Here is a 14,864-nt window from a genome sequence, read left to right on the forward strand (position 1 = left end):
TATGTTTTCATATTTGGACAAGAAATAATTACTTGCATTATTCCTATTAGCTGTATGATACTTCAACTACAAAGATATTACTAGAAATAAAAACAATAAATTTTACATTTCAAATTTTTATTTTTATGGATAGTTATGAAACATATAATTGCTCATCAATACTTTCATCATGGACATCTGAATATTGTGAAGAATCAAAATCTGCTATATTATTATAATTATTGAAAAAAATTGAAACAAAGAAAAGAAAAAAACCATCACTGATGATACAAAAAGGAAAACCATCTTCAAAATTTGCCTCTGTTAGAAAGAGAATTTTAATTATTAGTTTCTGTTCACCAGAGATACTGGAGTTAAAAGGGTGCCATACCTAATCAACATTTATGTCAGAAGCAAGGAATACACAATAAACTATCACAGCTGGCAGTCAGAATTCAGATGGGAGAGGAGAAGCAATCTACTACTTACAATCAATAAAACCAACTTAGTATATTATATCTTTCACTAGTCATTTGAGCCAGGATATTCTAATAGAAAAAACTGAAACCAGACACAAGAAAACACTGTCTCCTTCTTCCCCTCTCTACTATTTATAGTAGAAATTAATGATGAATCTCCTTATTTGGCATATCTTAAGATATTTCCTGGAATATTCCCTAGTATGACCTTTTTGGTCACGAAAAGTATAGTCCTAAGTATGCTTCAATAACTATGCTTCAATTAATCACAGCCTGAAGAACACACAGCTCTTTTCTACAGTCACATTCCTTATTTTGACAGGCTCTTAGGAAAAAAAAAAAAATTCTTTATTCCCACACAGTTTAGTATTAATAAACTTTAGTCTTTGGCCAGACTATTCATCTGCATCCCAAAAGTCTTCACTAAGTTTCCATTCCAGTAAAGCCAAAAAGATACGAGTGGATGCAAAATAATTTGACTGAATAAAACATAGAACATGAAAACATAAAACTGTTGCAATACTGCGGACTTTACTGGCCTATTTTTCAGCTGAACTGGATCATATAGTCTTCATGATATGTGAAGGATATCAAATAAGTTATTAGGTCTGGGGTTTTTTTAATAAAGGACTAGGTGTGAGGCAGGATTAAACATGCAAACCTGAGACAGGCACAAAATATAGGAAGCATTTTCATAGACTGATGGTTCTTGGTGTTCCTAAGTGCAAATCCTGAGTTATGAACTGATCCTTGCCAATATTTAAAAGTGTAATTTTATCACTAGCATTTCAGTAAAAGGAAATAGAAGTACTAGAGAATTATTTGAGAGAAGTTGTTTGGGATGATAATATAAACTTGAAACATAAAGGAACTGCTTCTCTGTCATTAACCAGAGATATAAACATATGGCCATGCCACCTTCTACTGGCATCCAGCCAGGAGAAAATAGCTTTATTGACATTTTTATACTAAGTCAAACTTTAGCCTGTGCTAATCCCACAATGCTCGTGATATATTGTGACTTCCTTCAACCCTCATAATCTTGGAGGGAATAAGCATCACTTACTTTTATGTTTGGAATACAAACAAGCAATGTGGCCAAGCATATATCTGAACACCTTGCAAGTTTGAAGGTCCCAAATCTTATCAGAAGTATCCATTATGGTGGATCTCAAGACAAGGGTGATTTTAAACTAAAACTCTTTTGCATTTTGAGCACCATAAACTATAAAAGAAGCTCGTTTATCTTTCTCAGTGGAAAAACTCCTGAAATACATTAAAAGTAGTTTGCTTTACATGTCTGCTACATCTTCAAGAAATCAGTTTACAGTCTGCACTGCGGGCTGAAGGCAGATGTGTGGAATTGAAGCAGGACTGCAATCAAGTTCTGGAAAGAGAGGATGCAGACTTTGGACTCAAACTGGGTTTTTTACATACTAATTAAAAATTTGGCCATTAAAACCTCATTCTTCAGCTATCCTTTGGGTGCAAAATAAAGGGGAAGAAAGTATGTAATAAGAAAAATTACATACCCAAAAAATTTGAAAAAAAAAAAATTGAAAAAAGCAGCATTTATAAATAGAATACAGTGTGGGAATAATATATGTTGAGTTTCATAGAATTGTTTTGAAAATCCATTATGCCTTCTAAATATTCAAAGACAATTTTTCAAGCAAGTTCAGTTAAAAAACTAGTTTCACATTTCATAAATGAAGTAACAAAAAATTGCTTAAGAGATTATCACACAGCTTCCATAACTTTCATACATTTCTTGAAAATAAACTTCACAATTCTGATCTTTTAAGGGCTTTGATGTAAGCAGATACAGAAAAGCACATAAAACTATAAGGGAAAGAAACAAGCATCCATTTCAGCAGAACAGAAAAATGAACCAGGATGATAATATGTACAGGTTGGTATGCAATTTAGCATAAATAAACAAGCACCATGCCCACACAATTATAAATATGAAAATTTAATTCCAAAGTTTAAAAGGAATGGTAAATGTAATGGTAGAAAATGTACAAGAAAAAAAAATGCATAGATACTTGTATCTAAAATAAGACTCAAACTATAGGAAAAATTTATTAATGAATTTGAATGGTTGGTAATTTTTTTTAAATTGTATAATAGAAGGAATTCTGAAGTTCCAAAGAAGATGGCACTCAAATAAAATAAAGCAATAGTGTAAAAAAGATTGAAATATCTAAAGCTATGTTTATAAGAGATAGAAAAGGCATTATTATTATTGCTATTATTAATAATAATATTAATATTGCTAACCCCTAAAAAGCTAATCATTATTCCATCAGACAGGTTTAGCTGGTATTTTGAGCTGCTATGGAACCAGAACTTGTAAAGCTTCTGCACTATAACCATGTGCCCATAGACTTCTGAGAAGTTGTAAAGTACTGGGAACCCTGATCTCTTTTCATAATAGAACAAATGAATGGATCATGAACTGTGGAATCATCTTTCAGATGGCCACCTTTAATATTTATTTTGCAGAATTTAGTGTCACATGGTGCTGTCCTGACTTGTAGTAGATGCATTTACAAATTGTAGTTTATTTCTTATTATTTTGTCTAATGATATATTTCCTTCAGTATACTCATCCACCATTAAAAAAGAAGATATAATCAGAGCTTTAAAAATCTTAATGATTACAATATAAAGGAGGAAAAAATACATAATTCAGAATTTCAAAAAACAGAATTGAAAATAAAAGAAAGGCTGGTATCTTTACAAGAAAAAAATAGTGTTAAGGCAAATTACAGAAAATATTGATCAAGATTTAACAACTGACAGTATACTATAGAGTGCTGTAGTCTGCTGTAAAGAATTTTCTAAAGTGAAAAAACAACATAGAAAAATCACATGGACAGCTTAAATAAGAGAAGTATCAATTTTTAAAGCAGTATTTTCCAGATTGTTTTAGGAGAAAAGGAAGTTGATGAAAAAGCTGAAGTATTTTATATTGTACCCTTAAATGGCTATAAAATGAATATTCAGTAATATGCCTTCTGTCCAACAGAAATGTATTTAGTAGGCACAAAAAGACAGAGCAACAAAAGTAAGCTATTGTGTGTGCTTTCTGCATCAGAATCATTTTTGATTCTTTTCACTATATTGTGTACCACTCTGACAATATCTTCATAGCTTAAAAGAGTTACTGCAATTACCAAAACACTCACTGAATAGACACTGAAGCATAAAAGGCAATTAGAGGTGACCAGCTCCTAATACCTATGTAAAACCCTCGTATTTCTTTTATTTATTATTTAATTTAGATATGTGTAAAGAGGACAGGTGCTCATAAAACACCACTAACTAAAGGAAAATGCATCCTTGATTACAGGAAGCAGCTGCTACCATAAATCCCAGAAATTTTCTTCTGTGAGTTTTATCAGTCAAAAATCTGTGCTCACTGATTGCTTTATTTACATTTGCACTCCTTATCTTTCTTGAGATCAATATTTCAAACACACTCATTCAAGTATCACTACATAAAATTAACAGGATATGTACAGTATATGGACTCAAAACTTATCAATATATAGTAAAACAGAAATAAACTTGAAACATCCTAAGTTATTGAGTGTTTCTCATGCAATCTTGCAGGGACTGATCCTTGTCCTGGTATTGGTATCACTGATCTGGAATTAACTACACAGTGATTGCTAATGAAGAGATGGAGCTGATGAGAAGGCTGGTTGAGTACTCAATAATAAAAAGAAGAGGTCACTATATTCAAAATGAAGTAACTATAGGACTATATTCTGAAAAGCAGTAATTCTAGAAAGCTACCAGCAAATGTGTGAAATAGTGGAACGCTTAAAGAAAAATCCTAGGCAGGATATCTGGATATGACATGACAGGAATAGAGAGATCAACTGGAATTACTAAGAAACCTGACTTGATAATGCAGTAGTTCTTCCATATAAAAAAATTTAAAAATTGTGAAGGGCAGTGGGAATAAAAAAAGACAGACTAAAGCTCTAGAAAACATGCTTTTACTTTAAAAGACTATAAAAGGTTCATATACATTTTTTTAAAAGAACGCCAAGAGATTATGTTTATAAACTGTAATTAAAGGCACAAGAAGAAGTTGTGGTAAAACAGGTGTTGGTCTTCACATAACAAGAACTCAACATTTGCAAGTGATTCAGCCATGTTCCAATGATAAATAAGGTAGGTATTTTTCAATTAGTGGAATAAATAAACAAAGGTTTTCAGGAGATTTTCTATAATTTCTAAATCTTCAAATAAAAAACAGATGCTGTAAGTAACAAAAAAATTACCCACCGGATGAAATTATGTGGCTTATGTTACATAAAAGGTTAGAACATTGGCATTTGTATCTATGGACCTACGAAAAATCATTCTAGCTTGAAATGTGAAAATATTGTTGGTAGATAAAAGCTTCTTATTAAAGAATAAAACTGCTAGAAGGTGAATTATTTTTTATATTTGCAAAAACACTGTAACAGCAGTAAACCCAACAGACACACTTCTGGAAAGTTTTTTGTTTGTGCTGAAATCAAAATTACTATTTCAAAATTATGGTGTGGAAATTAGAGAACATTTATTTTTACTTAACTGAAAATACCTGTTACCACTGTCAATTTATCAGCAAGGGTAATGAAAAAGAAGTTATTCAAAACATTTCTTTTGATCCAGTTCAAATTATAACTCAATCAAATTTCTGTATGATTTAAAATTTCAGCTTAATGATTGATAATAATGGTTATGAAAAGAAAAGTTAAATACTTCGCACTTTCCTTAAAGGTAATATTAAAGGTGGTGGATTGCAAATGAAAGCAATGAATTTTGTAGCCTAAAATCATTATGCAAATATCCAAAGCATTTTGTTAAAGCAAATGATTTTGTCTTGTCATATGATGCTGAACTAAATAGCTTTGAAGGAACCAAACATTTTAGTCAGTAATAAGGAAAGTTAAGTTACTTAACTCAAGTAACTCTAAAATTGTGATAATTTACTTAAAATTTAGACAAGAATAAATATCCATGAACTGCTTAACAACTGTAGTTCATTCATTAAACAGTATTTTATAAGTGTAACATGTACTGCATACTGTTCATTGTTGTTGTAATTAGTATGGCATATTTCATTTGCTTCCCTGTAAACTGTATTTCTAGAAATGCTAATATATAATTGCTTACCAAGATGGTGGTAACAATTAAAGAACGATTGGACAGGGAATCTGTGATGTTTGCTGGTTTTCCTTTCTGATTCTCTGTCATGTTAAGGCCACTCAATGGATCCCAAGTTCCAACCTATAAAGCAGTAAATTACTGTATAAATTGTCCACTAGTTACATTTCAGCATCTAGAAAAGAACACTACAAGGAAAAACAGATGGCAAAAACAAACACAAAAAAAAGGAAAAAAAAAAAAAAGAAAAAGATTGCTAATGTTTATTATTAAACCTTGTTCCATTATTCAAAGTCTGCTTGTTTAAAATATGATTCACAATACCTTAAAGTGTGCACAGAATATCTAAAGTTCCTCTGAGTACTTAATTTTCCATTTAACTTTCTTTCTTCAAGGTAAACTACATCTGAAGATAATTTAATAGGTGGAAATTCATTTGCAGAGCAGACAACACTGTCTCTACAGAAGGATTTACCATTTTCTGTGATCAGAGAGAAGAGCAGAGCAAAAAGATGTTTTGGGGAAAACATAATGGAGAAGACTGAATGTAGGTTAAGTGCAATAACTTAAGTAATTTACAGGTAAATGTTCAGTTTGTAGCTCTTTTGACATCTTATACCTTGAAATTCTTATTCCAGTAAAAGTCAACAGAACTTTTGTCTAAGGAGGTCCAGGGTTTTGCTTTAAGGTTTGGTTGAAGGACAGCCTCACATGCTAAGTAATAAGTAACAGGGCTTATGATTGCATCATTTGTCTCCCTTTTTCATCACTACACAACTAAAGTGGGAAAGCAGAAAATAGAACTATCCATTTTTAGATATCATAATGTTTGTATTACTCAATTCTCTAAAAAAACCAAACACACACAAACATTTCTTTTTTGGTTTCTTTTTAAAGAATTTCAACTAACCCTTTAAATACTAAGCTACATCTAGAATATAAAATTAAACATTAAAATAAATCTAGATAATAACGAAAATTTATGTGAGGTTTGATTGCAAATATACATACATGTATGGGTGTACACCTAAACACACGCCATTTATTTTTTCATACTCTTCCATTTGGTGATTTGAAAGGTTCCTCGGAAATCCCAAATGTTCATCCTTAAGTCCAGCCACAATTAAGAAATTGTAAAAGGACTGAGAATTTGTAGTGCAATATTCTGTTAATTAAGGCAATCATAGTGCTTATTTCAAAGACAGACCAATCCAGAACATAACAAGGAGAGGCAAAGACTGAAACTTGAGCCTGTCCCTGCTGTTCCATCACATAATCGAACCTGGAGAAATCTCCTCTATGAGATTCAACTCCTGGTACACAAGTAACACAAAAAATATGCTAGGAAATGCCATCACATTATTTGATCAATTCAAATTCTAAATTCATGAAATAATCAATTTTATTTAACTTCAAGTTTATAATTCTGATCATTTTAATTAAAGTAGCCTTTTGAATAGAGAAGAAATTTTAATGTGCTTTCACTATAACAGTTTAAATGACAAAAATGTAAAAAAAAACCCAAATAACGGTTCTCTACTATGTATGACTGCAATTCAAACAACCTACAGTTTATTGCTACTGCATTTGATTTGTTTCTAACAACTTCCAATTTTTCCTAAAAAGTGACACAAACTGACAACCAAGTGATCAGGCCCAGTCAGCACAGGTTAGTGAAAGGCAGGTCCTACTTGATGAACCTCATTGGTAGGTGAGGGAGTGTCTGTGGATGTGATCATTACACAATATTTGGCACCACCTATGTTCTCTCAGAGAATTTCCAATCCACACAGGAAAATCCATAACAAAGATAAGAATTCTGAAGTAGTTTCACAAATGTCAAAAAGCAAATACATTACGCAGTCTGTATTTCCTTCATTATTTCCCATTTCTGACTTAAAGAAATTAAGTACGCTGGAACAATTTTGTCCTTGTTGCCTGATGGTTCTTAAATGCAACCCAATATTCTTAAAGCCATCCTAGATTACAGAGACTTCTTTTCCTCATTTTTAAAAGCTATTACTTACATGCAGGCTCTTGAGACACTTCTTTAGATATTCCCATGACATCAATTCTTCTGTCTCCAGAAAGGAAGACAGGTTGCATTGCACCTATGCTACCTACATGCAAAGCTAATCTGTTTTTCAAATCTTATCACTATCACATACTTTTTCCCACCTCCTTAGATTTCCAGAGGTCTCTTCATGGAATGCTTCATAGAGATTCTACTGTCATTTTCAAAAATGTCACTACCTATGTAAGTATTTCATTAATATTCCAAAACTCAGGTGTGAGGAGGAGGAGGAAGGAGAGGGAAGGAAGCTTTTTCTTTAGGCTAGCTTCTCCATTTAATGATTTCTAGAAAAAAGGAAACGCAACTCTGCAGCACAGTGCCCCTCTTAATTTTTTGGTTTATTTGTGGCAATGATATTACCTGGGGGCAATAGCTGATCAAGCTTTATCTGAAGATGAAGAAAAAATACAGTGCTTACAAAACACTGGACACAACAGATAAATTAAAACTGCCAGGCAGATGCCACTTGCAAAACTGCTGAGCCTCTGCAGTGTCCTGCATTGCTTCTCTATGGCATGGTGGCTGGAGAAGAGAGGGAAGATGACCTCATTTCAGATCAACATGCTGTCATGTAGGTAGGCCAAATATCTTTTATGTGTTCCCCAAGGTCTTTAGTTGAAATACAGCAATATTAGGCTAAACAGAAAAGAGCATTTCTCAATCCTCTGGTCTGTCATTCAGCTCTCTACAAGAAAAATTTATGTCAAGACAGACAAACTTGTTCAGCTAATTATTCCTATTTTTTTAGTGCCATTTAGGGACAGAGATTTTGTATTCCAAGAGAATGAAAGTTCATTCTTTAAACACATAAAACTGCCAAAATGAAGCTTGTTCTGGATTTATTAAGTTTGTTTGGATTGTTCCGATATTATTATGATGTAAAGAAAATATACACAGGTTCCCACATAACGATAGGAATGGGATCGGAATTGAAACTGAACTGAAGACAAAGTGAAGATAAAACGCATCACCCCAGGTCCAGCTGTTCTCTCTTCCCCCTCATCTCAAATCTAAGAATGTGGCTAGAAGCACACAATTAAGATACCACTAACTGTCAGACATGAAGATAACAGCTCTTACTACAAGACTTTGAAACCAAATATCTAGTTGGGAACAGGTATATTTTTTTACATTACACATGCAGTATTACTGAAATTACTGAAGTGGTTTTAGTGGACACATGTTTCCCATCCCTTTGGATGTAAACATCTTACATACCTTTTCAAGACCTTCTTCCTTGAGGCTGATAACATCTAAATCAAAATCTGTCCTTAAGCCATTGGTTTTGTTAAAAGTTATCCTTCCTGTGAGTCCTTCCCAGTGGGCCTATAGAGAAAGAACAATTTCTATAAATAAATACCTCTCCCTCTTTTTTTGCCCCAAAATAAAAATTTACTTCTGCCAAAAAGTGAACATTAATTTGTCACTCTATCTAAATAATTCACCTTTTTAAAATATATTCTGTATTGATTTTTTTGCTAAATAAATTATCCTTTCTTCAGTTTTCAGGGAAAATTTTCTCAAAAAGTTTCCACATTAGTCAACAGACTCATCCTACTAAATGAGATAAAAGGCTCTTGTGGTTTAATTCCTCTATCATTTGTGTGTGAATTTCCCCTTCTGTTTCCCTACATGCCCACCGCCCCCCTCCCACCCCAAGTCCCAGTCTTTTACACTAATGCTGGATTTAATTTTTTCTGTTAGGAAAATTCTTTCAAATAAAGGCTTAGTTTTGCAAGATACTGAGTCCCCTGAAACCACTCTGAGACTCTAAAATCTGAGGTAGGTCACTGAGCCAGTCTTTCAGAGATGATTCCTTTAACTTTTAATAAAGTGCAATATCCTCATTTTTCAATAAACTAAAGTCTACCTAGTTCTTAAACTATACAAAGTAGAGAAGGGAAAGTGGAAAAAAATATCATTCTAAAAGGAACAAGTAATAAAACCAAAATTATATTCCATTGCAAATAGCTTTCTTTATTATAGTATTTTGCATTGTCTAGAATGAGAAACCTTGTATTAGGAGTCACTTAGAGTGCAACAGATTTGAATATGCTGAAGTGGTCATCTTTATTAACTTTGCTTTAAATTGTTATCTTACCAGTATGAACACAGCATGCTATGAGATCAAGCCACATATATTAATGCAGTGTAAGATGTTTCAGGGGGTTCAAATTTTACGCCACAAATTTTACACACATACACAAACTATCTACAAAGTTTTATTTAGAATGCAATTATTTCACCTGTTATTTTTTTTTGTTCCAAAACTCATTTTTAAATAAAAATGCTGCCTTGCCTGCTAAACTCTTTCCATATAACAAACTGAAAGATTCCCATCTACTGAAAGAAAAAAGGCAAAATTCAGGAAGAAAGGCAACAAAAGAAAAACAGAATTGTGAGAGAGGAAAGTAATGGGCCAAGTAATTTTATTAGTGACTTACCTCCTTAATGAGACTCATAAAGCGGGTCCCAAAGCGCCACGGTTTGTGGCGATTACACTGGAGAGAGCTGACAGTCATCTGGGGGAACTGCTGGACAGCCACTGACACCACATGGACTGCATCATACATAAGGGCTGCATCCGTCTGAAATTAGAATAAAAGCAGAACCATCACAACAAAACCAGAACATGTGACGGCCCAGCAGTGAAACAATGAAACAAAAAATTAGCACGGTTTGTTATGTTAATGTGAGAAAATAATATGATTGCTTGTTATATAGTAAGGAATGCATCCTTAGTACCAAGTCCTACATAAGATGTGTCAGGAATGTCAGTCTCAACATTTCTCATTTTAAGGCTGAAATCAGGGCCCAAACCCCAGCTTTTCAGGATCACAGGAGAACGCTGGTACCTCTGATGACTCATGCTACTTCAAAAAAGCAGTGCATTAGGAGGCTATACAAATCATTGCATGCATGTTTGATTCAAGTCAGTTATTTCTACATGTGAGGTGAAAGAAAAAAACAAAACAGAACAGAACAAAGTATTAGCAAGGTAGCAAAAACATACCTATGAAGGAAAGTGCACATTACTCAGGAAATAACCTACTCTGTTTTGAAATTTCAGACTAGATACAGTCTCGAAGGTATTGAACTGATTCATTAATAAAATTTTATGGTTATCAGTTTAAATTCCTAGGACAGATCTAACCAGTATCTTCTATAAATCAGAGGCAAATTAGAATCTATTAAAATGCACATTTATTTAAATGGTTTTGATGTCCCATCCTAACTAGATAGGCTGTTTGGAAGGACAGAGACAGCCTCTCAGTACACACTGTCATCCTGTACAAGAAACAGACATCTCTTTCCTGTTCTATTTGATAAACAGAGGCAAGCCTTGGAACCAAAAGCAGGGAAGAACCTTAGATTCATTTGGTGGAAATGAATACTATGCCATCTGCTCAGCATACCTTAGAGGAAAAGGACCTATTTCCCCTTCTCATTCACGTAATTAGTGAGCTGTGAAATTAGTTCTTTAATGGATAGGAAACCTGGAGATTATTGCACTTGTTACAATACAACACAATGCAATACAAAATGAGCTTATATAGTGTCTTTCATGCAAATGCATCCCAAGGCTCTTTACAATAAAACTAAACATAAAAATGCAAAAATGCTCTACCATTATAGCCCATAAGCTACTCTTAAAGGGGAAAATATATGTTTACATTTAAATGACTCTCCCAAGGAGAGACTTCAAAATTCAAACAGAAACAAATCCAAATTTAAAAATAGCCAGTATAATAAGTTTCAATGATCTCAGAGACCTGTAGATTATGCAGGGGTTTCAAATCATTCAGAAAGTATTTTTGCTGCCAAAATGTTCATTATATTCAAGGCACTGAAACGGGTTTAAGGCAAGGTGATATTTGATAAGGAAGCAGGAAAACACCAAAAAGTTGGAATGACATGCTGAGTAAGCATCATACAAAGCTTAATATTCTAGAAACAGTACTTGGCAGTAGTTGAAGTCTAGACAACATTTTTTTAAATTAACTATACAATAAATAAAACATATTAATCTGGCTCAGAATTAGAAACTTTTTTTTTTTAAATCAGCTTTATTTCTAAAACTGTAGTCCTTGCATCAATGAAGGAAAGATGAAATTGCTGTGAAACTTTAGCAAAAGCAGCCCATTAAGACACAGCCAGAAGTTCGAACCAGCATTAACTGATCAGTAAGATGTAAATTTGAACACAGAACTAGTAAGACTCATCAGCAGAAATCAAATGGACATTATGCCAGATGCAGATCAACATGGCTTTTTGTCAAATTCTGTAAGCCACTGAACTGGAAATCTGTAGGATGACAACACAGTCAGATCCAATGGAAGGATTATAAAAGCCATTGAAAAGTACTTCAGATTCTGATAAGATTCCTCATATTTCACTGGTGAATTTCACTTCACTGGAAATGAATCTAGATCAGAATGCACTTCTTTTTAAATGCACACAACATAAACTAATCACTGGCTAGAAGCTAGAGCACACAAATAGAGTGCTCTATTTGATTTTTAGATGGTGCAAGATAAATCCCTTATTTACATAGGATGAGAATCCACCTTGTCTGGGAAGATTAAAGCTAAATGCAGTCTTCTGTACTGAAGAGAAACAGATAGAACCATATACTCAACAATGTACTCGTTTAGTGATTCATGTATTGCACTCATCTCACTGTGCACAAATGTTAATTTTACTGCAAGAGAAACAAACAGAATACAACTCAGGAAAAGACATAAAATATATACTTGATCTTACAGGTTAGGCTCTCCTTTTGCTTGGTGACTTAACCTTTACTCTGCAAGACAGTAGGAATTGATAGCCTAGCTCTCCACCCTCATTCATTAGGCTTGCTAAGCTTTATGTTATGCTGCCTTTTGTCTGCACTGCTTCTTCTTTTGAAACTGTGCTTTGTGGTTCCGGACACACTGCAGGTTTCAGTAAGAAATTATTTGGGGATCAGGGAAGAAATGCCCCTAGTGAAATTTTTAGGATTATTTATTTTATCTAAATGCAGAGTAGCAGTCTGGAAAAAAAAGAAGACAGACAGTTGAAGGGAAGCAATGGAATTTCAGATAAAAACCTGCTATAAAGTTTCCATTCACTGGAGGACACATAATACGAGAAACATTTTAATGAAAAACGAGATTAGTAGTGTTTTAGTTAACCTGTATAAACCTTTTAAGAATTATGTTGTATTTCACAAATACATCTTGTACAGTTTCTGAACCATAGGTTGTTGGTTTGGGGTTTTTTTTGTTTGTTTCACAGTCCTACTTAGTATTCACGATTACTTGCTTGGATAAAGATAAACTAATACTGCTTATCATACTGTCATTTGTATTTCTACAATTAAGAAAGACAAGAATCACTCTAGCTACAAAAGCTACAAAATTATTACAACAGATTGAATTAGAATGAGATTGAGTTAGGTGAGTAAGATGTCAGGTGACAGATGTCTGTGACCACAAGTCTGTTGTTCAATTGACTGTCAAGTAACAAGAAAGCTTTTAGCTCTCAGAGGTGACATCTTAATCAAAGACATGATTTCAGTCACAATACATTTCAAATAGAGGGAAAGTTCCCATTTGCGTTTGATTTTTATCCCAAACTCAGCTGAATATTACACAGTTCTCAATACTTTTCTGTTATTTTACTTCATCATTCTGTGGGTGACGTTTTTGCCTCTATTTTTTACATGTGTTTCTGCATAATCACTTTTGAGTCTTGCAAGCACTTGCTTGTAAATACCCTAACTTCACTATAGCTCTGGTGGTGCTGAAGTCAGTGTAGAAGTAGAAAAGCAGTCCCCTCTATTATTAAAGAAAGAATCTAATATACCTCACCAAGCCTAGTCTGAGTAAAAAGTAGTCTTTCTCTTTTCCATCCCCAACCACTGCCAAAGATGTTAAACACATGTGACAGCTCTAGCAGTTATATGTTGATTTTCATCACACACTTGCTTGTCCCTGTTAGTCATTCATGTTATTTAGCTTGAATTCTGGGGACATGGACCTGGGAAAGGAGGTTTTCAGGGTAGTGGTTTTTGCTGGTTTCTAACACATATGGACAAAGGTCTCTCACTCAGACACACAGATAAATCTGAGCAAAAGTAACAGAACAGAGGGATTATGCTCTTCACAACCATCTTCAGACTTACACAGTGTAAGAGTTCACCAATGCTATTTGAGACCTTACTTAATAAATGTGCTAATTGCTATTGAATACTTGTTAATTGCCTAACTAATTAATATGGGCAGAAAAAAAATTTGCAGATTCCATAGTTCAAATCATGACTTGCAAGTGTACCATATTTCCACAGCAATGTTTTTGTGTGATATGTTCATTTAACTCCATCAAACCATATGAGGATTTCATGTACCAATAAGTCACTCCTCTCTGGTTTATATCTCAGTGTTCCAGAGTTAACTCTAATCAAGTTTAACGTAAATATAAGATGAAATATTGCTAAGCTAATTCTGTTTCTTCATGAGCTATATCAGAAATAGTACACTTCTCAAATAGAAAAAAATTATGTTTCAGATTTTACTATAACAAATTGTAGTCCTCTTTAATCTACAATTTAAAAAGACGTTACATAGGCATGATCTGGAAGAAGGTTCAATTACTCAGCTATGGATGATTAAAAACAGCTTGAAAGCAAGAAAAGTTCCTCAGGTTTTCAATTAAAAATTAAATTACATTAAAATAAACTAATTGTTTTTTGCCAAAATAAGTTTATTACTAATAAAAGTCTGTGATGAAACATGGTCTTCTACTTAAATGTGCTCTATGAAGTACTTGAAAACACCAAGAATTTTTCTACATTGAGTGACATATGAAATCAGTCAATGGGAAAGAGTAGCTTAATAAATTTACTTTTTCGTCATTAGTAAGTGACACAATGTGGATCCCAGGCAAAAATGAGTTATTTGCAATATTGACAATTTATTTCCCCTAGATTGGAATATTCTTGTACTTACAAAATCTGTGAGATAAAAGATGCCATAATTACTCTCTTTACTACGAATTTTTTTTTCCACAGAAAAGGAGTCAAAAAGGCCAAACCCCAGATTTTTTTTAAAAATATATTAATTTTTTTTAGCTAACTAAATTATCTCCCTAACAATATAAGATTTACCTTTGTGAAG

At 33.3% G+C, this 14,864-nt stretch overlaps 1 protein-coding gene across 6 annotated transcripts in view; it reads right to left on the reverse strand.

Annotated features, from left to right (window-relative positions):
• Window positions 1-14,864, reverse strand: part of GRIK2 (glutamate ionotropic receptor kainate type subunit 2) — a 365,605-nt gene that overhangs the window by 159,716 nt on the left and 191,025 nt on the right. For all 6 annotated transcript variants that reach the window (XM_071741263.1, XM_071741262.1, XM_071741261.1 and 3 more), the window contains 3 exons: window positions 10,152-10,295; window positions 8,926-9,033; window positions 5,643-5,756 (listed from right to left, as the gene is read on the reverse strand). In XM_071741263.1, the coding sequence (XP_071597364.1) occupies window positions 5,643-5,756; window positions 8,926-9,033; window positions 10,152-10,295 (366 nt within the window). The remainder of the gene's footprint in view (window positions 1-5,642; window positions 5,757-8,925; window positions 9,034-10,151; window positions 10,296-14,864) is intronic.

This window comes from Heliangelus exortis, chromosome 3 (genome assembly GCF_036169615.1).
Source record: "Heliangelus exortis chromosome 3, bHelExo1.hap1, whole genome shotgun sequence".
NCBI lineage: Eukaryota > Metazoa > Chordata > Aves > Apodiformes > Trochilidae > Heliangelus > Heliangelus exortis.